The sequence below is a fragment of the Oryx dammah genome, unplaced genomic scaffold (genome assembly GCF_014754425.2).
Source record: "Oryx dammah isolate SB20612 unplaced genomic scaffold, SCBI_Odam_1.1 HiC_scaffold_24, whole genome shotgun sequence".
Taxonomy (NCBI): Eukaryota; Metazoa; Chordata; class Mammalia; order Artiodactyla; family Bovidae; genus Oryx; species Oryx dammah.
Genome location: NW_024070208.1, coordinates 81,083,213 through 81,109,372, shown reverse-complemented (window position 1 = coordinate 81,109,372; position 26,160 = coordinate 81,083,213). Strand labels below are relative to the sequence as shown.

Below are 26,160 nucleotides of genomic sequence, written 5' to 3'. Positions count from 1 at the left end.
GGCTGAGCCAGGGAGAGGAGCCGTGCTTCCCTTCTCCTTCCCCCTGACCGGAGCCCACGCGTTTTCAGAAGAGAAGACACTGACTTCCCGCCGGGCCCAAGCACCCGAGGCATCTAAACCGCCTCCTCTGCAGAGAACACGGTTCCTGGTCCGGGAAGCCTGAGGAGCTCCGGCCTTTCCCTTGCCCTTTCTGGCTCTCCTGCTTCCTTCTCTGTGTCCTTTGGCAGATGCCCGTCGGGCACCAGACAGGGTGCCAGGACCTAGGGCCAACGCCAGCCCGGGGCAGAGAGCGCCCCGCAGCAGCAGGCTGTGGCAACTTCTGTCTGTGCCGTCTTTCCTGCAGCCTAGGGCAGAGGGCAGCTGGACCGAGGGCAGAGGACGAGGAGGCGGCAGACGCAGGGAGCTGCTGGCGAGCGCGGTCAGGACACGGATGTCCTCTGTATCGTTCTCTACCATGGTATCTATAAGTGAGGAAAACTCCCGCATCTTCAAAGCATGATAGGTGGTGGGGTTAACCAAGGCCTTTTAGGTAGTATACCACACCAAGTATTCATTGAACTGAAGAAAATACTGTCAACCTCTATCAGTTATGGGGTCTTCCCAGATGGTGTTAATGGTAACAAACCCGCCTGCAATGTAGGAGCTGTAAGAGACTCATTCAGTCACTGAGTCGGGAAGATCCCCTGGAGAAGGATATGGTAATCCACTCCGGTATTCTTGCCGGAGAAATCCCACGGACGGAGGAGCCTGATGGGCTACAGTCCATAGGGTCACAAAGAGTCAGATAAGACTGAAGTGACTTAGCATGCACACAAGCACTACCATTTATGATTCCATATAATTTTGTCATAATTCTTTGAAAAATATTTGATTAAAAGTGTTCTTGAAAATGGTGCTTCTTTGAATCATCACAACCATTTACTTTGCACCAAATGCAATATATTTTTTGAAAAATATGTGTTCAGAAACTTGAGTTTCTTTGTTACTCTTTTTAACAAAGTGAAATTATTAGTAAATATATATTAACTACTTTCAGGAATTATTTCAATAATAGGACAGTACACTTCAATGATGAAAATTGCTTACTGATTTCTGGTAAACTTACTCTACAAATTACATGAGGATAGAACAGTGATAGAAATACAGAAGCGTGTTGCTGAAAAATCTTTAATTTTCCAGTGCTGTGGACTAAAGTATGGTATCCAGTATTTTGAGTCTCAAATGAGAAATTAGACATTAGGGCCACTCTTCTATATTAAATGTAGAAAGCACAGTTCAGTGGAGACGTGTGTGTCCCATTTTTAACACTTGCCTTTGTTCACTGTACTTTTCTGTATATGTCCGTCTTTAATTGACTAATGCGCTAGGACACTGTCAGGCATGGAGATTTTCAGTCTTCCACATTCAGAGGAAGGCTGAATGGGGATTCCTTGGATAAGAGCATCTTTGGGATGAAGGAAGTAGAGACTAGGGGGAGGCCTCTAGGCATTAGGGTCATCGAGTCATCATCTCCTTCTGAAGTTGATGAAGGGTTTCTGAGTGTCAGTCGGTCTCGCTGGTGACTGTCAATCAGTAATTGCCCAAAACAAATATATCACAGACCAGTTCTTAAGAATAACCATGTTGAAAAACATTTAAAATTTTAAAGCAGATGAATAGAGGGTTTTTTTTTCTTTTTTCTTTTTTTTTTTTTTTTTTTGCTGAGTTACTGTCTGGACACAGTGGCAGGGGCTCAGGCTGGCTCTTCCCAAGGCCACGCAGCCCTGGCGAAGGAGAGCAGGTGACTCGAGCGTGCCTGTCCTGCCACTTCTCCACGTGACCGATGGCTGCTGAGCACAGGGCCGGCAGTCGGCACCTCTGAGCCCCGCTGGGCTGGCTGTCCAGCCGGGCTTTGATGTTTATAAAAATGGCATCCTCATTAAGGCAGAGAACACAGAATCCTGCCACCTCAAGGACACGTTACCCCTTGTGAAAGGATAATCAGGTCACGGCTGGCACAGACTCTGCTGTGCAGGTGGTGCTGTGTAGTGTCTGAAGATGCAGAAAGTCACCAGGTTCCCCTAATGCAAGAAGGGGCTTGCCAAAGCTCGGGGAAAGTCTTCTTTTTCATTAGATTGCGACCAGGTGCAAACTCACTTTCTTTAAAAAAGATAGGAAGGAAAGATAGAGTGTATTTGAAAGAGCATGTCAATTTATGCCTCTTTAAAACCGGAACATACATGAAGTTCCATTGAATTGTGCTTGCTACACTGAAAAGATAACAACACCCCTGATGTCTAATTTCTTGTCTGAGACTCAGAATACTGGATCCCATATGCTGGATTTCCATTGTATGTATATAGCACTGGAAAATGAAAGATTTTTCAGCAACATACTTCTTTATTGCTAGTGCTGTCCTTTCCTGATATAATTCATCTAATAATTTCATAATTCAAATAACAGTGTAATAAAAGGAATGCAATAATAGGAAAAGCTCGTGTGGTACAGTGAGATAATGTGTTAAATCATCTATAGTGTTATATCATAACTCTTATTTTTTGACATCTTACCAGTAGACTATATGCTTAATCTTTGTGTCTTTCTTCATTTAGTTGGAGAATGAATAACAACTTTTAAAAGTGATTTGCTAGTTGTCTGATGCACATTTGATGAATTAAACTCTTTCCAATTATGATTATTCAACTTGTTGCATTTTGAAATACCTCTGCAGTCAATTTTCCTTTTACTGTTAAAAAAATAAATACAAATTTTTGGATGACAAATAATTTTTAGACAAAGACTTTTAAGAAAAAAAAATGATGCAGAGGAAATAACTTTCATTGGGTAGATGGTTGGATGCAGAAGTTGTTTCTAAAGTGAGGACTATGATTCTACAATTCTACTTCCATGCTTCTTTTTTTTAATATATATATAGGACGATAAGATTGTTTTTTCCTTCGCTGTTCGATGGTGTGTGTTAGAAGTAAACATCACTCTGCGTGTGTGTTAACGAGAGCCTTCCCTCCCTCTCCCTCACCCCGTCCCTCTGCCCTTGTGTGGTGGTAGACGCGGTTGTTTAGGCACTGAATTCGATTTAGTTGTATTGATTGTTGTTCTGCTCTTGCTGCCCGAGGTCCGCTTATGTAACACGCAGCAGACAGAGCCAGACAGAAACGCCCTCGGAACTCTGAAGCAAACCACTGACGGGTATTTTTGTCCTTTTTTGTGCCCCCAAATTTTGGCTGCAATTGTCTGTTGGAGATATTTTCCACTCAGTTATGTATGTGAATACCGAATAAGGCCCTTTCTCTCAAGATCTGTTGAAGACGGAACTGAATTGGAAATTCGTGGGCCCACGCTATGGGTTATGGATGCTGTACACTTTCTACTTTCTTCTAAATGGTTTGTTGTCTTCAGATACAGTGGACTACAGATACATCTTGTTTTAACTTGTCGTCATTTCTCTTTAGAAAGAGACGATAGCACGAGCTATAGATGGCTGGAGACCTATAGATGGCTGGAGACCTATAGATGGCTGGAGACCTATAGCTGGCTGGCGCTATAGACGACCTCTTGCCTTGGGTTTCAGCTGTGTCCTGACTTTATCACAGTGCCTCATCTTTCCCTGTGCTCCTGTCTCCATGTTTCTTCCCGGTCAACTCAATCTTCTTGATTTGAGGTTTCCAAATATGACATGGAGATGAATCTCTATCTTTCTATTTATACTTATTCAAAATGCAGAATTACAGCAGACGTTCTCTCAACTATTTTAGTTGTTAAATGCTTGTTCTTAACTAAAAAGCTTCCCTGTGGACTTATAACACTCTCCAAATGAGAAGCAGTGTATCAGGGCAGAGAAGCACACGGGTTCTGAGGCTGGTCTGTTTGGGGTCAAAGTCTTGCTCCAGCACCAGCTACCCGTGTGATCTCAAGCAAGTTACTTAACCTCTGTTGGCCCCAGTGCCTTCATCTCTGAAGATGGGGTACAAGAGTACCTACTAAATGGAATTTTACAGAGGATGCTATCAGCCACAGCGTATAAAGCCTCTAGAACAATAACTGAAAAAAGAGCAAGTTTCAAAAAACATAGGTCCCTTTTATCCTGTATGTTATGACTTCTCCGGGAACTACGCATGGTGTTTTTGCCTGGGGTTTTAGCCCTGTCTACTCTGCATCCGGCCCAGGAAAGTGCCTTTGTCCTTTCATCACTGATGAGTGAGAAACATCATTCAGATAAATGGACTTTCCTGGCTTTTAAGTCCATGTCTATAGCAATGTGAACTTATCACATTGCTATGTATCCTGAAGAAGAACCCCTTTTGTGGCCCTTTTTGAAAGACTGAGGAAGACCTTCAAAGATATGTGTGATTAAGATGGCACATCCAGGTAACTTCTGGGTCTCGGGGCTGTGCTAGGGTGAAATAGTATGGACTCTTAAAGGCAGCAGAGAAGGCAATGGTACCCTACTCCAGTACTCTTGGCTGGAAAATCCCATGGACGGAGGAGCCTGGTAGGCTGCAGTCCATGAGATCGCTAAGAGTCCGACAGACTGAGTGCCTTCACTTTCACTTTTCACTTCCATGCACTGGAGAAGGAAATGGCAACCCACTCCAGTATTCTTGCCTGGAGAATCCCAGGGACAGGGGAGCCTGGTGGGCTGCCGTCTATGGGGTCGTGCAGAGTCGGACTCAACTGAAGCGACTTAGCAGCAGCAGCTTAGAGGCAGAAGGAACCTGTAAGACTGTATTGCTGTTTCCCCACTCTCCCGTATCTGAGATCTCTACAACTCTACAACATGGAAGATACCATCTGAATGTCGAGAAGACCACAGTAAAGGCAGCCTTCTTATGGTGAGACCACCCTCCTGTCCTGTCGAGCGCCACGGTTCCCCTTCTTTTGAACTTTCCACCTGTCAGTCCTCTAATGTGAATGCCCGGCACGACAGTGGGAATGGCAGGGCCTGCCCTCACCCGTCTCACTCTCTTGGCTTTGTTTCCAAGTGCCTACATAAATGCTGACTGCCAAGGAGGTCAGGCTGTGCTCTGTAGGACTGCCGTACAGACCCCTGCATTCTTCCCGGGTCTTGTTTACAGATGTTAAATTTAGATCAAATGGCTCGATCAACCTTGCTTATGGTCAGTTCCCCAACTTTCATGGTTTTTCCAACACACTAGGAACACCCATCCATTTTGAACTCTATTATTAGAAAATGAAAGGAAACAAAATTGTTTAAAAACGTTTGACAGCTCACACGTGTGTGACAAAGCATCAAAACTCCTCTGCTGTCAAGGATACTGTCTGTAGACATCAGTTAGGCTGATAATGTGAAAGACTTTTGAAGAGCACCTAGTATTTTCCATTCTCCTTCCCCTCTACCTTGATGCCACAGCATATGGTTTGGGGTTGCTCGTTAAGTGCATGGCTCAGACATTAAAGAATCCACCTATGAGGCAGGAAACCTGGGTTTGATCCCTGGGTCAGGAAGATCCCTTGGAAAAGGGAATGGCTACCCACTCCAGTATACTTGCCTGGAGATTTCCCGTGGACAGAGGAGCCTGGCCAGCTACAGTCCATGGGCTTGCAAAAAGTCAGGTACAACTGAGCTACTAACACTTTAAGCACACAGACCAGCTTTGGTACTCAAAATCACAGCAAAAATTAACAGCTGTCTCTTGAGGGAAATGTTTCTGCACAGCTCCAAAACTGTTTTTATATATTATACTCAGAAGCCCTCAAAGAGCAAAATAAGAACAAAATGCAGTTGGTTGTAGCAGTGCTGGGGAGCAAAGTGAAAAGCATAGGACATAGATTTTTTTTTTTTTAATGTGGAACTCTTCCATGCCCTTTTAGACTGGGCAATTTTGTCCAGTCTAAAATTAATTCAACTTCAAATAAGCACAGTTATACATAGCTCGGCAGGGAAAGAAACACTGATCATGTGAACAATTAAGAAAGCCACAATCTGGACCACTGCTGCTGCTGCTGCTAAGTCGCTTCAGACCACTATTTTCCAGCAAATTATACCTATGTAACATTTAAGATCATTCAGACGGTAGAAGACAGTTGACTAGCACAGACAAAAATATGCAAATAACCAAAGGAATATGGAGATTGTTATTGAAAGATTTTTTGTATCGGATGGACAGCCTTAGATCTCATATTCATTCTTGTAATCCCCTCTTTATGCTGCCCTGGGCAAATATTTTTATAGGAACTACATTTGCCAATTTTCCATTTCAAAATACATGCTACTTAGCTTTCACTTGGTAAATTGCAGACCCTTGAATGTAAGACTACCCACAGCTATCACGGGGTCTCAGTATTTAGGTGCCCTCAACAGTTCTTTTCCTCCGCTCCCCAGCCTGGCTGGCACCTTTCTCTTTCACCCCATTCTTATCTCTTTCTCTAGTCCTCTTTCATTTTTCTTCCTTGTGTCTCCTTTGTATTTCTCTCAATACCCACTAGGCATGCAATAAATATTTATCATCTTAAAGTTTGTAATTTTCCTGCTTCATCCCACTGTTCCTTCCACACTGAAGGGCAAAATAAATAAATAAATAACACCCCAAAGAGAAGACACACGGACCTATGGAAGTTGATACAAGAATGTCAATATATTCACACAAAAAAAGGACTGAAAGGCTTTTTCACCCCAACAGGCAACCAGAGATAAAGTTGCTGACCTTATTCTGTGCTTCTGGTCCACAGGCATAGATACAGAAAAGCTTTTGAAATTCAAGGGCATATAGAGATGAAGGAGAGAAAAAAAGACTTGGTGCTACAGTGGAGTTCTTCTTCATATAAAATTTAAACTTTCTAGTTTACTAGATTGAACCATATGAAGTTGCCATTTTATAGATCAAAACAGTTGAATACCAGAATCAACCTAATAAATTTGGCTCAATTAGGGCTCAACCTAATAAAATTCACATACTCATGAAAAAATTTTTTTTCTATCCATAGAAATAGAAGGCTGCTTCTAGAATCTTCCTGCAATGCAGGAGACCCTGGTTTGATCCCTGGGCCAGGAAGATCCCCTGGAGAAGGGAGAGGCTACCCACTCCAGTTTTCTTGGGTTTCCCTTTTGGCTCAGTTGGTAAGAATCCACCTGCAATGCGAGAGACCTGGCTGGGTTCAATCCCTGGGTTGGGAAAATCTCCTGGAAAAGGGGATACCCTTTTCAGTATTCTGGCCTGGAGAATTCCGTGAACTATATATAGTCCATGGAGTCACAAAAAGTCGGACACAGCTGAGTGACTTTCACTTTTACTTTAACATTTCTCCAAGACAGTTTAGCCCCAGGCACTTAGCAACAGCACATTCTTTCAGGGTAACCAACAGTAGCTTCCTTCTCAAGGGCAAAATCATAAGAGGAAAGCCTTCCCTATAACGAGCCTAATCTCCCATCACCAAGAGGAATGTGCTCCTTTGCTTTTCTTTATGTCTTGCATGGACTTGAAGCTCAGTTTGGAATCTGAGGCAGTAAAGATGGTTTTGCTGAGGCAGCAACAGGAAGATGAGTGACCCTGGGAAACCCCTACCTGGCAAATGAGCTTCCTGGAGCCCAGGGAGACTTTAATTAATGTTAATGGAGAAACCTCCTTCAAAACCTAATTAAGCACTTGAATGTGTTCTTAATGATCTCTGCTCCCAGAGTCGGGGTGCAGCGAGGGGAATTGATTTAATACCAGGAATAAAACCGTAGACGTTCACTGGTCCAATCTGCTGCCTTTTCTGGGGAAGCTTTGCTTTCCCTGGTAAACAAGCCTTCCCCCGGATTTCTCACACACTCTGAAGCCTCTGTGGGCTCCTCGCACTGCTCTCCTGAACTGTGCAATGCAAAGGTTAGCAGCTGAGCTAAAGGTCTCCCTGGATGCATAATAACAGTTACATAAAGCACTTTCCAAATACAACAGACTTTGAGTACCCAATTATGCTGCAGGTGGTGTGCGTCCCCCAGCAAGAGAAAGGGCCCCACACTCTCCTTATCACCAGGCCAACAGGGTGACGATTCCCTGTCCCCAAGGACAGAGGGCCTTCTCCAGCAGCATGCGGTCCCTGCCACACAATTGGTATTGGTTTTAGAAGACTATTTCCCATAAGACGGTTCCTCGTTGTGTGTGCATGCTCAGTTGTGTCCAACTCTTTTTCCTTTTTTTGTCTGATTCTTTGAGACCCCGTGGACTGTAGCCCACCAGGCTCCTCTGCCCATGGGATTTCCCAAGCAAGAATACTGGAGTGGGCTGCCATTTCCAATTCCAGGGGATCTTCCCAGCCCAGGGATCAAACCCGCTTCCCTTGTGTCTCCTGCATTGGCAGGTGGGTTTTTTAACCACTGAGCCACCTGGAAAGCTCAATAATAGATTGTAGCTGCCATTAACCTTCTTTGAGATTAATCTTCATTGATATAACTGTTTAGCCGGATTAACCAAAAAAATACAAGTTGATAAACAATGATACCACTCCTTTTTACCAATATATCTGGCCCAGGCCCATCACATAATACTTTGTAGGTGTTGGTGGAAGGATCAAGTTAATATTCAATTTAAAAAAAGGCAATCCATTCTTTCTGCCAGTGTGTTATACATAAAGAGCTTACATTATGAAACAGCTGTCTTTGCCAACACATAACATTAGCAAAATCTTATTAGGTTTTATTGTATTTTATTTTTCCCTACATATATATGGTTCTTTTATCCTTCCTAAAACCCTGTGAAGTTGGAATTACTAACTGAAACTCAGATAAGTAATCTAAGTGCAAATAAATGCACTTCTTCAACCCATCCAAGTAATAAGTGACACTGCTCACAGCTTCTCTCAGATCCTTGTCACTTGAAGGGCTCCTATCTCTCCATTAGGTATTCTTTTCCATTCCGTTGTCAATCTCATCATGTAAATCTTGCATGTATTGGCTGTGGGGGGAATGTTGATTGTTTCAATCATACCTACACTCTTGTCTATGAAGACGTGAAAATCACCAGTACTATGCAAACTTGAGTGATGTTATGGAAAAGACATTTCAGAAAAACTATGTGCTCAAATTTTAACTTAAAGTGGCCATCAAGACTACTTGATCAGAAGGCCCAAATTCATTCATAATGATGTTTAAACGTTCTCGGCAGGCATCGTGTTTACCAAACATCTTTCTTGGAAGGATTTTTTACACACCTTGTGTCTTGAACATTTTTAGCTATGACAATTAGCCCATTCAGTAACTCTTCATAGACCAAGGCACAATGCTAGACATAAAGTTGTTCAGTCACTAAGTCGTGTCCCATTCTTTGCGACCCCATGGATGGCAGTGCACCAGGTTGCCCTGTCCTTCACTATCTCCTGGAGTTCGCTCAAACTCATGTCCATTGAGTCGGTGATGCCATCCAACCATCTCATCCTCTGTCACCCACTTCCGCTTTCAATGTTTCCCAGCATCAGGGTCTTTTCCAATGAGTTGGCTCTTCACATCAGATGGCCAAAGTTTCAGCTTCAGTATGAGTCCTTCCAATGAACATTCAGGGTTGATTTCCTTTAGGATGGACTGGTTTGATCTCCTTGCAGTCCAAGGGGCTCAAGAATCTTCTCTAGCACCTCTACAAATATCAGATAAAGTGCAGCTCTAATGAAGAGTCTAGTCTGAGAAGGAAATGGCAACCCACTCCAGTGTTCTTGCCTGGAGAATCCCAGGGACGGGGGAGCCTGGTGGGCTGCCGTCTATGGGGTCGCACAGAGTTGGACACAACTGAAGCGACTTAGCAGCAGTCTTTGACAGACTGCCTCAACACTACCAGCCTCTAAGGAGAAATTAAGGCAAAAACAGGTGTATCCTGATTCACAGCCAGTCAGAAATGCAGGATTTGGGAGTAACTGCATTGCTTGCTAGAGGGAAAGATGGTCACTCTTTTTCTACAGGAAATATTGGGGGAAAATATTACATACAAGTGACAGTCTGTGTGGAAGTACACAGTATCTGTGATGTGTAAAATGGAAGATTTATAGGGAGGGACTGGAGCTTCGACTCAAACAGGAAGTGAACCATGGACGATGAATGAAACACAACCTCAGAGAATTTTCTACCCTGTTCTGATGGTATGTTGGCTTGCTCCATCTACACTTTTTATTTGGCCAAAAAGAAATATCCTGAAGTGATGTAACACAAGAATGTTTACATACAACATATACAGTGATGAATGGACGACGTGCTTTTGAGAATATAGAATATCCAGCAGTCATCACAGAGGTTTCATAGCTAAATGGCTGGGTGCACGGGAGTTGAAAATAGCCGACCTGTGTGTAAGTTCTGGCCCCTTGGCTTAGTTTGCTCACTTCAGTTGGGGCGTTAGCTTTCTGGGCCTCATTTTTTTCACTTCTGTTTAAAAAAAAGGATAAATACTGTTCTTTATTTTGGGGGGTTTCTTGAGAGAATCAAGTGATACTTTTATCAACAGCTTCTGGTGTGTGCATGGCTCAGTGGCAAAGAATCTGCCTGCAATGCAGGAGCTGTGCCGGGTTTGATCCCTGGGTCGGGAAGATCCCCTGGAGAAGGAAGTGGCAACCCACTCCAGTATTCTTGCCTGGAGAGTCCCATGGACAGAGGAGCCCGGTAGGCTATAGTCCAGTGGGTTGCAAACGTGAAAGTGAAGTCGCTCAGTTGTGCCCGACTCTTTGTGGACCATAGCCTGTCAGGCTCCTCCATCCGTCTCCGTCCATGGGATTCTCCAGGCAAGGGTAAAGGAGTGGGTTGTCATTTCCTTCTCCAGGGGATCTTCCCGACCCACAGATTGAACTCAGGTCTCCCCCACTGCAGCCAGATGTTTCCCATCTGAGCCACCAGGGAAGCCTTGCTGTTGCTGTTGCTGCTGCTGCTGCTGCTAAGTCGCTTCAGTCGTGTCCGACTCTGTGCGACCCCATAGACGGCAGCCCACCAGGCTCCCTCATCCCTGGGATTCTCCAGGCAAGAAAGGGAAGCCTTAGTGGGTTGCAAAGAGTCAGACAAACCTGAGTGACTGAGCACAGACAAGTGCTTAAGTGTCCGTGCTTATCAGCTTCGCTTTTCATAAGGTGCTGTTTTTATAAGATCTGGAATCACCGATTTGCTGTAATCATCATCATATTTCTTCAAATCTATAGCGGGAAGCTGGCGTTACATTTTTCCAGACAGTTGGGCTTTGAATTTCAGCCATCAGTTCAGTTCAGTTCAGTCCAGTTCAGTTCAGTTCAGTCGCTCAGTCGTGTCGGACTCTTTGCGACCCCATGAATTGCAGCACGCCAGGCCTCCCTGTTCATCACCATCTCCCAGAGTTCACTCAGACTCATGTCCATTGAGTCCATGATGCCATCCAGCCATCTCATCCACGGTCGTCCCCTTCTCCTGCCCCCAGTGCCTCCCAGCATCAGAGCCTTTTCCAGTGAGTCAACTCTTCGCATGAGGTGGCCAAAGTATTGGAGTTTCAGCTTTAGCATCATTCCTTCCAAAGAAACCCCAGGGCTGATCTCCTTCAGAATGGATTGGTTGGATCTCCTTGCAGTCCAAGGGACTCTCAAGAGTCTTCTCCAACACCACAGTTCAAAAGCATCAATTCTTCAGCGCTCAGCCTTCTTCACAGCCCAACTCTCACATCCATACATGACCACAGGAAAAACCCTAGCCTTGACTAGATGGACCTTAGTCAGCAAAGTAATGTCTCTGCTTTTGAATATGCTATCTAGGTTGGTCATAACTTTTCTTCCAAGGAGTAAGCGTCTTTTAATTTCATGGCTGCAGTCACCATCTGCAGTCAGGACCTTACATTTTGTCACGTACTCACCTTATTCCACAGTGAATAAACGGCCTCTCACATGGGAACTTGTGAAAGAAACAGGTTATTGGACAGTTGTTCACCGAACAGAAGCAACTTTCATCTAAATGTTAACAAATTCCAATAAACACGCAATTGACCGTGTTTCACTCTTGTAACAGCATACATTTTCCAGCTGAAACTGACTTTAAACCATGAAGAGCATGTTGAATTGTAAGGAATAAAATCGAACTATAATTTTGACAGGATTTCCTGATTTCTGGACTTGATATCACACAAACAGTGCTGCTTTCAGATCTTTCCCACCCAACCTCTCCCGGACAGTCGGCTACTTTGGCCTTGGTGTGTGTTTAAACGAAGGCATTCACTCTGGTAAATAGCCCTCCTCACCACTCACTGACCCTCAAGAAAATAACTTCATGAAGGGAGCTAACATGTTCTCAAGGCTCTTGGAGTCATAGTTCTACCCAGAGGAGAAAAACATAAGGAGGGTGCATGGCTGTGGAAAGTAGTCAGGTGTTTTTATTTTTAATTTGGAAGGAATAGCTCAGTTCTAAGTCTACTGTGCGAGGAAAGGCAGGGGATGTTTGTTCCTTGATGAGATAATGAAATCTGGCCAACTGTAAAGAAACATGTGCGTCTGTGTGTATATCTCTGTGTCTGGATGTGTGTCAGAACACTTTATAAGTAAATACCTATGAAAGGGAAATATATTCAGATTTTAAATGGACATAGGTAAAATGTTTATCAAGTGCATTTTCAAAGATAAATAATTTGGGTATCCATTCTATGTTATTTAATAGTCGAATAAATGTTCACAGGAGAAACGGAGAAAGAGCAGGGTCGAGGGCCAGGACTACGAAAAGCAGCTTCCTGATTTGGTTGGTGGTGGCTGTTAGTTTCAGTGACAGGCAGTGGATGCACACAACTGAGCATGTAGCACAATTGTTTGCAGACATAATCCTGACTGTTTTCTCATTAACAACGGCATTACTCATATCACTGGTGCTAGGAGTTACGAGCATGTGTTAATAAGATCACAAACACTGTGATCCTTCGCTGTACTGAAAATCTTTCACTATAGAGGAAAATGCATAGCAGTTGCTGAAGTATCTTCTTGAGATGAAACAAAGTACAAAGCATTAAAAATGTTCAAATCTCCAAGGCCTATCCCCAGAAGACCCAGGAACAACCTACATAAACTCTCAGAAGTTAGTGTTTTCTTTACACCAGAGGTCTGTGGGGTACAACAGAGCACATTTTGTTCAGGGCAGGAGTGCAGGGTAAGGTGGCCTGAACTCAGCCAGGCCTGGCTGTATTCTCTGCCCGTGGGACTTAGGCATTGATGAAATTCTCTGAATCGTAATTTTCACCTCATGAAACTGGAACAACTGCACTCAGCTGATGTAGGCAAGGCTTTGATACCTAGGTGAGGAGCTGAGCACAGGCATACCTCAGTTTACGGCATTTGCTTCCTTATAGCGTTTTTTTACGAATTGAACATTTGTGGCAACCCTGGTCTCTCAGGTCTGTTGGCACCATTTTTCCAACAGCATCTGTCACGTGTTGGTAATTCTAATAATTTTTCATTTCTATGATATCTGTTACGGCGATCTATGATCAGTGACCTTTGATGTTATTATCATAACTGTTTTGGGGACCCACAGTCCCTGCTGTATAAGATGACCAAATTAACTGACAGAGTTTGCACGTGTTCTGACTGCACCACTGAGGCCATTCCCCGACTCTCTCCCTCTGCTCAGGTCTTACTTGAAGCACAGCAACATTGAAATTAGGCCAATTAATAACCCTAAAATGGCCTTTAAGTGTTGATGAAAGGAAGAGTCAGATGTCTCTCACTGTAAATCAAAAGCTAGAAATAATTAAGCTTAGTGAGGAAGGCATGTCGAAAGCTGAGACAGGTGGAATCCTAGGCCTCTTGTGCCAAACAGCTAGGCAGGCTGTGGATGTTAAATGGAAGGCTCTCAAAGGAAATTAAAAATGCTCCTCCAGCGAACACACCAATGATAAGAATGTGAAACAGCCTTACTGCTGATGTGGAGAAAGATTTAGTGGTCTAGAGAGGTCAGACCGGCCACAACATTCCCATAAACCAAAGCCTCTTCCAGAAGACCCCAGCTCTTTTCAACTGTAAAAGGCTGAGAGAGAGAGAGGAAGCTGCAGAGGAAAGAGCTGAAAGCTGCAGAAGGTGTTGCTTCATGACGTTTAGGGAAAGAAGTGGTGGCCGTAACACAGAAGTTCAGGATGAAGCAGAAAATGCTAATGTAGAAGCTGCAGTATTTCCAGAAGATCTTGCTGAGAGTATTAATAAAGGTGGTTGCACCAAACAACAGATTTTCAATGTAGACAAAACAGCCTTCTATAGGAAGACACCTACCGGTATCTGGGACTTCCATAGCTGGAGAGGAGAAGTCAGCACCTTGCTTCAAAGCTTCAAAAGACAAGCTGCCCCTCTTGTCAGGGACCAATGCAGCTGGTGGCTTCCAACTGAAGCCAGTACTCATTTATCATTTTGAAAATGCCATGACCCTTAAGAATTATGCTGAACTGCCCTTTCTGGAAAAACAATGGAAACAGGGAGAGGCTTTTTGGGGGCTCCAAAATCACTGCAGATGGTGACTGCAGCCATGAAATTAAAAGACGCTTGCTCCTTGGAAAAAAAGCTATGACCAACCTAGACTGCATACTAAAAAGCAGAGACATTACTTTGCCAACAAAGTCCATCTAGTCAAAACTATGGTTTTTCCAGTAGTCATGTATGGATGTGAGAGTTGGACTATATAAAGAAAGCTGAGCACTGAAGAATTGATGCTTTTGAACTGTAGTGTTAGAGAAGACTCTTGAGAGTCCCTTGGACTGCAAGGATATCCAACCAGTTCATCCTAAAGGAAATTAATCCTGAATATTCATTGAAAGGATTGATGCTGAAGCTGAAACTCCAATACTTTGGCCACCTGATGCGAAGAACTGACTCATTTGAAAAGACCCTGATGCTGGGAAAGACTGAGGGCAGGAGGAGAAGGGGACGACAGAGGATGAGATGGTTAATAGACATGATTGTGAGCAAGCTCCAGGAGTTGGTGATGGACAGGGAGGCCTGGGGTGCTGCAGTCCATGGGGTCACAAAGAATTGGACATGACTGAGTGACTGAACTGAACTGAACCCTTCCTGTGCTCTATTAATGGAATGAAAAAGCCTGGATGTCAGCACATCTACTGGCAACATGGTTTACTATTTTAAACCCACTCTTGAGACCCAATGCACAGGAAAAAAAAATTCCTTTCAAAATATTACTACTCATTCATAAGGCACCTAATGGAGAACTCTGATGGGGCTGGACAATAAGATTCATGTTGCTTTCATGCCTGTTAACACAACATCTATTCTTCAGCCTGTGAATCAAGGGGAAACTTCAACTTTTAAGTCCCATTATTTAAGAAGTTCATTTTGTAAGGCTAACACTGACCTAGATAGTGGTTCCGCTGATAGATCTGGGCAAAGTCAATAGAAAAACTTCTGGAAAGGACTCACCTCTCTAGGTATCATTAAGAATATGTCGTGATTCATGGGGAAAATGCAACTATCAACATTAACAGAAGTTTGGAAGAAACTGATTCCAGCCCTCATGGATGACTTTGAGGGGTTCAAGACACCAGTGGAGGAAGTCACTGCAGATGTGGCAGAAACACCAAGAGGACTGGAATTAGACGTGGAGCCTGAAGACACAGCTGAATTGTTACAACCTCCTGATCAGACATGAAAGGGTGAGTAGCTGCTTCTTATGGGTGAGCAAAGAAAGTGGTTTCATGATCCAGAAACTGATCCAGATTGTTAAAATGACAATAGAAGACTTAAAATCTTGCATTGACTTAGTTGATAAAGCAGTGGCAGGGTTTTCAAGGACTGGCTCCAGTTTTAAAAGAAGTCCTGCTGTGGGCGAAATGCCACCAAATAGCATTGCCTGGGACACAGAGATCGTTTGTGGAGAGAAGGGTCAATCGATATGGCAGACATCACTCTAGTCTCCTTTAAGACATTGCCGCAGCCAATCCAGCCTTCAGCAACCCCCTGACCTGATCAGTCAGCAGCCGACATGGAGGCAAGACCCCCCACCAGGAAAGGCTGAGGATCAGACATCACTCATCACTGCTTTCTCCAAACCAAAGCACCTCCTGGTAGCGCATGGTCCACCATGTCTTGCCTGGTTTTGTTTAACAATACTGTGCTTGGTGCCAGGGAAATGTCTCATCACGAAGCTTTCAAGCTGTCCTCCACCCCTGGTGCGAATTCCCTATGGCCAGGCCAATAGGTGATTCTCAATAAATAGATGCGGATTAACAGACGGATCGAAGGATACCTTTGAAGCCAAGGCTGGAAGCAACCAGTCAGCTCCTGCGTCAGTTGCAGCCTCCCAGCATGTCCACTGTCGATACTGTGTGTGAAATAGGTAACTAACGCACACCTCCTGTGTAGCTCAGGGAACCCTGCTCAGGGCTCTGCGCTGACCTGGCTGGGAAGGATCCAGATGGGTGGCTGATTCCCTTTACTGTACAACAGAAACCAATGCAACCATGTAAAGCAAAATTAATTAAAAAAAAAACAAAACCCTCCAGTTGGCTCCTCCCATGTCGTGATAACAGGCTGCAGCTGTGTTCTAATGAGAGTTGTGAGCGCTGGTTCTGTCACCCTTTAAAGCTCTAAATTCTGACAGGCTCGCAGGCACTTATCTGGCTGTGATCCTGTTAGCTAAGGACCAGGTGTCAATAAACGGCTTGTCTCAAGGGCCACGTGGCAGGCCACACCGCTGCGCCCCTGAAACACTGGCATGGGCATTGTCATCTCCATAAGGAGCTGTCCTCTCTCCCGTCCCTGGCCCTCAGAACAGGACCTGCCGGAATAAAGCAGAAAACCACAGTGAGCGCTGTTGAGCGTGGACTTGACCGGAAGTGCTGCTCCCCACCCATGGAAAAAATAAAGAACGCAGTGTCCATTCGGCCGAGGGGCAAAGACATCATTATTGTTTTAATCGACAACCCTTGAGACTCTAATGGGCTTCCCAGGTGGCTCTGATGACAAAGAACCCGCCTGCCAATGCAGGAGATGGAAGAGACGTGAGTTGGGAAGACCCTCTGGAGAAGGAAACGGCAACCGACTCCAGTAGTCTTGCCTGGAGAATCCCATGGACAGAGGAACTTGGCGGGCACAGTCCATGGAGTCTCAAAGAGCTGGACATGACTGAAGCAACTTAGCACAGCATAGCACATGCCTCTGATATCATAAAGGATTTCTTACCATCTATTATTCATCAGAAATGTCTTGACAGTACTGCAAAGAAGTAGAAAAGTTAGATGCATACCCTGGGCATTTTGTACGCTGGTATTATAGTCCAAGGTTATATAAAATGATCAGATTGTTAGATAACTCATTTTACTTTGTTACTGCAAGTTTTCCATATTTTAGTTTGGGGTCTGTGATAAAATTATGCCTTGATTTTCTTTAGACCTTTGTTATGTGTTTCCATTAAGTGGAGGAGTTATAGTGTATCACATTCTATTTAGTTTTGTGAAAAAAAAGAAAGAATACATCTGCATTTTTTTAGTTAGTGTATTGGTTGCCTATGATAGTTCTGCTGAATGCACTGGTATTTTCTAGACATGCTCTAGATTCTGGGTTATAACATTCATTTATTAATCAACTGCTCCATGAATTTGTTTGCGAGTCCTATCAAATAAGGAGAGTCTATTGTACTAACTCCCGTTTTCCTTGCTGAATGCATTACCCTGGCCATGCTTAAAGCTAGTCTTAGATTTATCTACAGACTTACTTCCATTTCCTTTTCAAAAAGTTGAATTCCCAACTTTTTAATCCATTTCAACGTTCTCAACTCACTTAAGTACGGGACTCCAGATTGAATTTATGTCGAAGTGTTTCCTAGCTGTCTTTTTAAAGCTATAAATTCTAATGGGATCATTGGCACTTTGATGGGAGTTAATAAAGACCTCCTTAAGTACATGGCATATCTAGAGGACCATGGGACACAATACTGCCACATTTTCAAGGTGTTGACTGGCTGACAGTCTACAGAAGAAGCTGCCGTTTGCTCCCTTCCTTTCCTGACCCTCGAAAAGGCTGTTGAGAAAGCTGCTGTTATGTCCACCCATGGCCGACATGCAGAAATGGTTTCCATTAAAGGACTTCTTTCCTTTTCTTTTTTAAAATTTTTCAATAGACTCATTTACTATCTTGGAGCTACAGTGTTATTAAAATGCTGAGCATATTCCCTGTGTCCCCTTGTTCACTTCACGCCTGAGTTTTTCCAAAGTTATACCACGCGCATCATCTGTAAAGCTCCATCTGCAGTCCAAGACCCAGGGTTTCGAGGGCTCCTTCGAGCCGTGTAAAATGACAAGCTTCATTCAAGGAGTCCATCACCGCGAATGCGGCTGCAATGTCAGAGCTGCCCATAAAGAAAGGAAAAGCCTTGCCTGACGTTTTGGCAATTCTCAGCGGTCCCTGAAGAGATACTAAATACACTCTTGGTTTTCCCAGCCAGATAAAGAGGAAAGTGCTGGTGTGATGGTTCAGCAACTCCAGGATCAGGTGTTTTTCCAAATACTCCCTGGCCTCACACTCCTGTCTCTCATCGCTGGGTTCTTGCTGCCTGTCCTTCCTCTCCGATGCCCACAGCAAGGCTCCTGACAGCTTTGTCACTAACAGGAGCTTTCACTTCTCCCACTTCTGTCATTATGAACATTCATTTTAGAAGTGCCATAGAATGGTTTTGGAAAGGGATGAGCTAGTGTAATCTGACTTCCGGACACTTCTTGCTGTAACCCCAACCAGAGCAACTCATGCATCTCAAATGATAGGTTCAGAGCAAAGCCCTCCCTCGCGGCTCTGCAGGCCTCCCTGAGTCCTACTCATTGGACCACCTCCTGCCTCCTCTTTGTGCAGAAATCCTTCTCTGCTTACAACCCCACCCTGTGTTGTTTCTCAGCATCCAAACCACAGTATCTGCTTGGAAAGAGAGATTCAACTCATGACGTAGGCTTTCACTTTTTATTTCTATAGGCTTCATTTGTCCTCCCATAAGGGAGTTTGCTGATACCTCTAAAGGGATTCATAGGACTCAATATCTTGGAAGCACATCAGAGTTCACAGTTTGAGTCCATTCTCTGCAGGATCTCAGAGTCAAGCAGACTGGCTCACAGGAACCAAATAGCCAGAGAGTACAGTGGACACCTGGAGGTTTCCTTGGAGGCTCAGACAGTAAAAAATCTGCCTGCAATGCAGGAGACCCAGGTTCAATCCCTGGGTCAAGAAGATCCGCTGGAGAAGGGAATGGCAACCCACTCCAGTATTCTTGCCTGGAGAATCCTATGGACAGAGGAGTCTGGCAGGCTACCATCCACGGGGTCACAAAGAGTCGGACATAACTGAGCGAAAAAATGCACACACACACTCTGCATACCTGAAGGCCACGGTGTGGATTTCCAATAAGAACTCTATGGATGGTCATTTCGTCCCAGGTACACCCAGGGCGCCAAGAAAATAAAAGTGTGCACAAGGTCCCATTATGGGAGTCGAGAAAGGGAGGCAGACAAGCAGGGTGTCATCTTTAGCATGAGTCCACAGGAAGAGAACATTCGGGAGCTTCAGAGGGGTGGTCTTAAGATCGAGGGCAGGAAGGTTTACAGACAAAATCACACAGGATGGGTAGGAACCGCCCAGGCCGAGGGCTGTGTGCGCGGGGTGGATGGGGGAGCAGGGTGCAAGGTCTCAGGGGACGAGGCACATCACTGACCCTGCACATCACCCTCCACGGCCGTGGGGCGCGGGGGGAGGGTCCAAGACTGGAGCGCTCAGCTGGTCAAGGTCACAAAGCTTTGAGTGCAGTTAGGGAGTTTGAACTCCCCCCTGAGTGCCATGGGGAGAGGCCCCAGGTGATGTAAAGTGGAGTGCTGATGCCACCAGATGGATTTCACAGTGGTTACCCCAACTGCCGGGTGGGAGCCAGCACGTAGGGGCGTGTATGACTGAAGCACAGAGGCATGTCCCTGGATCCGGCGTTGCTAGGTGAGCAAGGGGGATGGCTGGAACAACAGTGCCAACCGAAATCCAGAGGTTGGCAGACTTGGTACTCAGGAAGCGGGCTCGCAGGCCCTGGGCCAAAGAGCCTGGGTAAAGTGGCTGTGGGAGAGATCAGAAGGGGCACTGGGTGACCCCTAGATTTCTCACATCCCGTTTCTTTCTGAAAAGCAGACGCTGGATTCCACTCCAGACTTGCAGAAGCTAAGATGCTAAAGAGCGTGGACACAGAGATACACAGAATGCAGCTTGTAGGCAGAGCAGATGAGAGAGAAGGAGAAAGGGGTGCCCTGGAAATACAGACTTAGGCTTCCCTGTTTTAAAGACAGCAGCTGAGTCCTGAGAGTGGGCGATTTACCTGAAAGACCGTGCGTTAGCAAGTTCAGAACAGAAGCCCAGGGCACACCGACACATGGGGAAACAACAGTCACAGCGAAACGACTGATGATGTACTGACTGGCGGAGCGGGAAGAAGCCAGGATGGATAGGATCCTCGTAATCGGGGGGCCAGCACTGCAAGAAATAGTTTATTGATCAGAGTCAATCACTGCTGCCAAGAGGGCAAATAAGAAAACAGCCCATTTTAGCAGCTGGGTTTGTCATCACAGAGGCCAAGTTGCTTAGAAAAAGCAAATCTCCGAATGGTGGTTCGAGCTGACACCAAACCACAGTGAGATGAGGGGAGGAGATAGATGTGGCCGGGACGGCATTGTCTCAGACAGCGCAAGGCGTCTATTGATGGTGGAAGGAGGGAAAGCAGCAGCCAGCTGGCCCTGTGTCCCCCAGACCGTGGGCACACTGCCGATCCTTCTCTGATTTCCCTCGTTACTGAGATCATCACTGACTGGGCGCATCCTCTAGTCCAGGAAGCTCCCAGAGTGGATTCGCCTCTTGTCATCATTGCCCGTCGAGGGTCTGTGGACCTCCAGGTACCACCCCTGGCGGGCAGACGGGCCAGGCCAGGCCTGCCTTTTCATCCCTCACCCAGGCCCTCCCCTGAAGGGACTGCACCCAGGGCTCTGGACTTGCAAACCTAGGGCGGCACCGGGAAGCGAGGGCCGTCGTTCTGAAGTTCAGGGGATTAGACCAAGTGTCATAACAGGATCCGCAAAGTGGGTCACCAAGAGAAAACAGGAAGGCATTTGCATTTTGTTTCAGAGATGGAGCCAAGCTGCAGCAGGACGAGGTGTGCCTGCTGACACTCTGAATCTCCGGCGGATCAAGGAGTCTGTCTCCTTAGGCTGCCCGTCTCAGCATCCTCGGAGGAGGAGGACTTGGCTCAACCTGCAGGCAGGGTTTTTTTTTTTTTTTTCCTCTTAAAGCACAGCAGTCTTTCCAGTCTCTGGGTGCAGCCTGTGCTTTAGCCAGACGCTGACACAGATTTAGACGAAGGACGTTCAGATATATGAATGTGAAGATGTATGCTGACTTTCTCCTCCACTTAGAATTGTAACACCATGCCTGGCACATCAAAGTGCATTAGCCAGAGGCCGTCACCATGGCAGACCATTGCTTGCATAACCAATTATTTCCCCCCACACCCACCCCACACTCTCAAAACACAGGCCACACACACATGAGAGCTGACAGCCAAGGAGCTCATAAAATGCATCAACACAGGCTACCCATGGAAAAAGAGGCAGCCCTTAGGAACACTCACGGGAAAGGGGAAGGAAAGCAGCTTTCCTCTAAGGTGAGAATGATGACTCCTTTCAGTACCTGGCATTTTTCTTCATAATGAAAAATTGTGACCGGCATTATTTTTTTCAGCCTGCTAACATGTATTTGCAATATAAATTGTTTCCCATGGCACCCCAGTCCAATACTCTTGCCTGGAAAATCCCATGGACGGAGGAGCCTGGTGGGCTGCAGTCCATGGGGTCTCGAAGAGTCAGACACGACTGAGCAACTTCACTTTCACTTTTCACTTTCATGCATTGGCGAAGGAAATGGCAACCCACTCCAGTGTTCTTGCCTGGAAAATCCCAGGGACAGGGGAATCTGGTGGGCTTCCGTCCATGGGGTTGCACAGAGTCAGACACGACTGAAGCAAGTTAGCAGCTTGCTCTAAAACGTGGATATAGATTTGGGAGTATGGAGACAAGTATACTTAAATGAGACTCTAAACCCCATGGGGAAAAATACAAGTCTTGGGCATTTTGTGACAGGCTCTCCAGGAGATAAGTCCAGGTAGCTGGGACCTCCCAGAATCAGGACCTGGTGTGCGCTGACCTCACGTGCAAGGACGAGGCTGAAAACCGTGATGCAACTTGTAGTGAGCAGAATGGTGGCTGTTTCAGGCTCCTCCCGATACCCACATAAAGCACCCCCTCCCAGAGTCCCACGGCTCAACCTCACTTCCCACCATCGGGGAACAGACACTTCTCTACTTAGTCCGTCTCTGGGGATTTCCTCTAAACCATGTTGCTGCCTCCTGCCAGTTACAGCCAGAACTTTTTATGAAAACTGAGAATCATCTTTAAAAAAATAAGTAAATTCCTCAAGAGTCTGGTGTAAGAGTCAAATGGATCACAGTTCCCTGGGGTCCCCTCCTCGTCTTGCACCATCCAATAGGCCCCAGTAACCGAGGCGATGTGTAAAGTGATGCTGGTGCAGAGAAGACCCAGGGATCAGCCAGAGGTGGGAGCAGGGGCAGGGCTGCTTGCTACAGCCCACAGCACAGAGTTTCAAGGGAAGATAAGAAAGTGTGGGTCTAGGATGGAGTGACTTGCCCCCCCCCAAAAAAAAAGGTTACGGCGGGATCAGTGCCTGCCTCCCCCAATAATGTACTGAGTTATTAGAATACCGCCTGGGAGGGCAGGGATTGGGGGTTGCCGTCAGCTGTGATCCTTCCCAGCCCCCCTTATCACTTTAAAATGAGGGGCTCAGCTGGGCGTTCTGTAGGACCTTTCCCCCCTGAACTGCCCTCCTCCCTTTGGGGACTCCAGAGACCTGGCCCCTGCCTTGTCATCCTCACTTTCCTCATCTCAGAAGAGTCCCAGCCGCCCGGGGGCCCAGGAAGGGAGTGCTGGCCTGAACTCCATGCAGTTGCTACAATAATCTCTCTATAATCGGGTTCTTTATTTGTAGAATATTTCCCAAAACTGTCTCAAGGGTTTCATGGGGGAAAATAACAAATGAGAAAACGCTCTGGGAGGAAAAGAGGAAACTGGTATGCAACTGTTTACGTGCAAATGTCCTTCTTACGCGGTCCGCTGTGGCAGTCTAGTCTAGTTCGTCTGTTCCTTGTCTAGATTGTAACTGGAGCATATTTCCTGGTGCCTGCAGGCCGGGCAATGTCAAGCCAAGTGGTACACTCAGCTGTGATTTCCAAGGGCGGGGGGGGGGGGGCGGGGGGGGGGGGGAGGGCTGTCCTCCTGGAGCATAGTTACCTAGCAACGGAACTGCTTCCGGGGAGGGAGGAAGTGCAGGCCCTCCAGGAGAAGGGGGTTAAAAGTAGTTTAACCGTCCGTTTATCACCAGAAGACCTTAACTCTATTTTTGTTCCTTCCCCAAATTATGCTTTAGCATCATAGAGCCATTTATACTATTCAGTGACACCTGGAAAAGTGATGGTCCAGTATGTCACTGTAGGAGAAGGCTAAGCTGTTACAAGAAAGATTTCTGGCCTTCCTTATACTACGGCGTTCTTACGAAGGAAGACAAGTGTTCATTTTTCATCATGGGCTTCTGTCTGAAAATCCTTCTGTTGTTCAGTCACTAAGTCTTGTCCGACTTTTTGCGACCCCAGCGGCTGCAGCACGCCAGGCCTCCCTCTCCATCACCAACTTCGGGAGTTTGCTCAAACTCATGTCCATTGAATCAGTGATGCCATCCAACCGTCTCATCCTCTGTCGTCCCCTTCTCCTCCTGCCTTCAGTCTTTCCCAGCATCAGGGTCTTTACCAATGAGTCAGCTCTTTGTATCAGGTGCACAAAGTATTGGAGCTTCAGCTTCAGCATCAGTCCTTCCAGTGAATGTTCAGGGTCGTTCTGTTTCCCACCAGAAAACATCTAACTTTCTCAACTCCCGCCCCTCAAAAAAAATTCTTAAAGGGCAGCGTTGGAAAGTGTCTCAGAGCCGTTTATTTCTCTCTCCTTTTCCTGACACAAGAATCCTCCTTACAGATATCGGCAAGAGTCACCTAGATTCTGTTTGGATTCTGGGTTGTCCGCTTATTTCTATTGCTGATTATTATCCCTGTGCTAATGCATGTGCTGAGAATTACATGGGGGAAAAATCTATGTCAGTCGCTTAGACCAGAGTGTGATACACACTTCCTATTATTCTTGCTATTATTGTCTGGTATTTATGATCTCTCAGTGTACATTTAACTGCAAACCACCCACTTTTCCAGGTAGGACATAGGTAACAAAATCTTATCTGAATAGTATTAACCCTGAAAATAGGAAAATAGAACCAAGCATCAGGGAAATACCTGAGTCACAGCCGTGGCTATGGTGGGATACTTTGTCATCGTTTTATTGAGACCTAGGTTCAGTTTGTTCCCTTATAATACAGAAAAACCTATTTTTTTTCCATTTGTTTTCAGAAATACCCGTCAAGGACAGAGGGTTAGATGAGATCATAGCCCTTTCACATGTCGTTAAGCAAATGCTTATCAAATAAATATTCCTGCCGATCCCAGAGGCTGAAGGTCCAAGATCTGATGAGCAGTCCTAACTCCTTGTCCTCACCACGCCACGAGTGTAAGCTTTCTGATTTAGCCTGGGTGTTTCCGGGCTTTCAGACGGAGAGATCCTCAGTGCCTCTAATGTGAGACAAGAATGTCAGGGCCCACCGCTGGCCGCCCAGGGCCCTGGAGTTCAAGCTTAAACCAGGGCATCCTCGTTGCCGGGGACTTAGCGCCACCTAGTGTCTATGGCGGGAATAGCCGGCGTCTGCAGAGCTCTGGTCCTGCAGAACAACAAAAAAAGCACCAGTTCAGTTCAGTTCAGTTCAGTCACTCAGTCGACCCCACTCTTTGCAACACACCAGGCCTCCCTGTCCATCACCCGTCCAAGAGTTTACTCAAACTCATGCCCATTGAGTCGGTGATGCCATCCAACCATCTCATCCTCTGTCATCCCCTTCTCCTCCTGCCTTCAATCTTTCCCATCATCAGGGTCTTTTCCAATGAGTCAGTTCTTCGCATCAGGTGGCCAAAGTATTGGAGTTTCCAGCTTCAGCATCAGTCCTTCCAATGAATGTTCAGGACTGATTTCCTTTAGGGTGGACCAGTTGGGTCTCCTTGCAGTCCAAGGGACTCTTGAGTCTTCTCCAACACCACAGTTCAGAAAAGCATCATCTTTTTACAAACAAAACAAAACTTTTTTTTTTTGTCCTTTTGTAAAAAAAAAAAAAAATCTCCCCATGTAAAAGAAATGGCATCACCGATGCAGTGGACACGAACTTTGGCAAACTCCAGGGAGTTGGTGAGGGACAGGGAGGCCTGGCGTGCTGCAGTCCTTGGGGTCTCAAAGAGTCGGACACGACCGAGTGACTGAACAGCTGCAGGGCCCAGCACCTCGCACCTGCCGTAAATAACCCCAGTGGATCCACACGATTGTTTCCTTTCTTGTCTATCAGTGGATTTTGAAAACTTCAGGTCCTGCTCAACTTCACAGTTTTTCACTTGAGTTGGGGCTTCCCACGTGGCCCTAGTGGTGAAGAATCCACCTCCCAATGCAGGAGACGTAAGAGATGTGCGTAGGATCCCTGAGTGGAGAAGATTCCTGGGAGGAGGGCAGGGCAGCTCACTCCAGTACTCTTGCCTGGAGAATCCCATGGACAGGGGAGCCTGGGGGGCTACCGTCCACGGGGCTGCAAAGAGTCAGACACGACTGCAGTGACTTAGCACGTGCACCCCTGACACTCGAACGCCCCCATCACCTGTCGCGTCCTCCGAAGGGCTCCATCAGCAGTGTTTCGCTGCTGCTAAGACATCGCCCGCAGCTGGCCTTGCGTCATAGGCTTTCTCCAAGTGTGCGTCTTCTCAGGAGCCACTCGAAGCCCCAGCATGCTTCTCCCAGGACAGCGTGTCCTCCGTTGGTCAGAAGTGTTGTCATCCCACCCTATTTCTGATTCTTCTCTGTTTCAGATCGTCTACAAAGCCTGGCTGTGTTCCCAGTACTTTGAAGTCGCGCAGCTGAACTGCAGGAAGACGATCCCTTGCAAGCAATACTGTTTGGAGGTTCAGACGCGGTGTCCGTTCATATTGCCCGACAATGACGAGGTCATCTACGGGGGCCTCTCCAGTTTCATCTGTACAGGTACAGT

At 46.0% G+C, this 26,160-nt stretch overlaps 1 protein-coding gene across 1 annotated transcript in view; it reads left to right on the top strand.

Moving 5' to 3' along the window:
- Positions 1 to 26,160, top strand: part of FAM155A (family with sequence similarity 155 member A) — a 601,989-nt gene that overhangs the window by 549,911 nt on the left and 25,918 nt on the right. Inside the window, exon 2 of the mRNA XM_040267286.1 lies at positions 25,982 to 26,153. Within this exon, the coding sequence (XP_040123220.1) occupies positions 25,982 to 26,153 (172 nt within the window). The remainder of the gene's footprint in view (positions 1 to 25,981; positions 26,154 to 26,160) is intronic.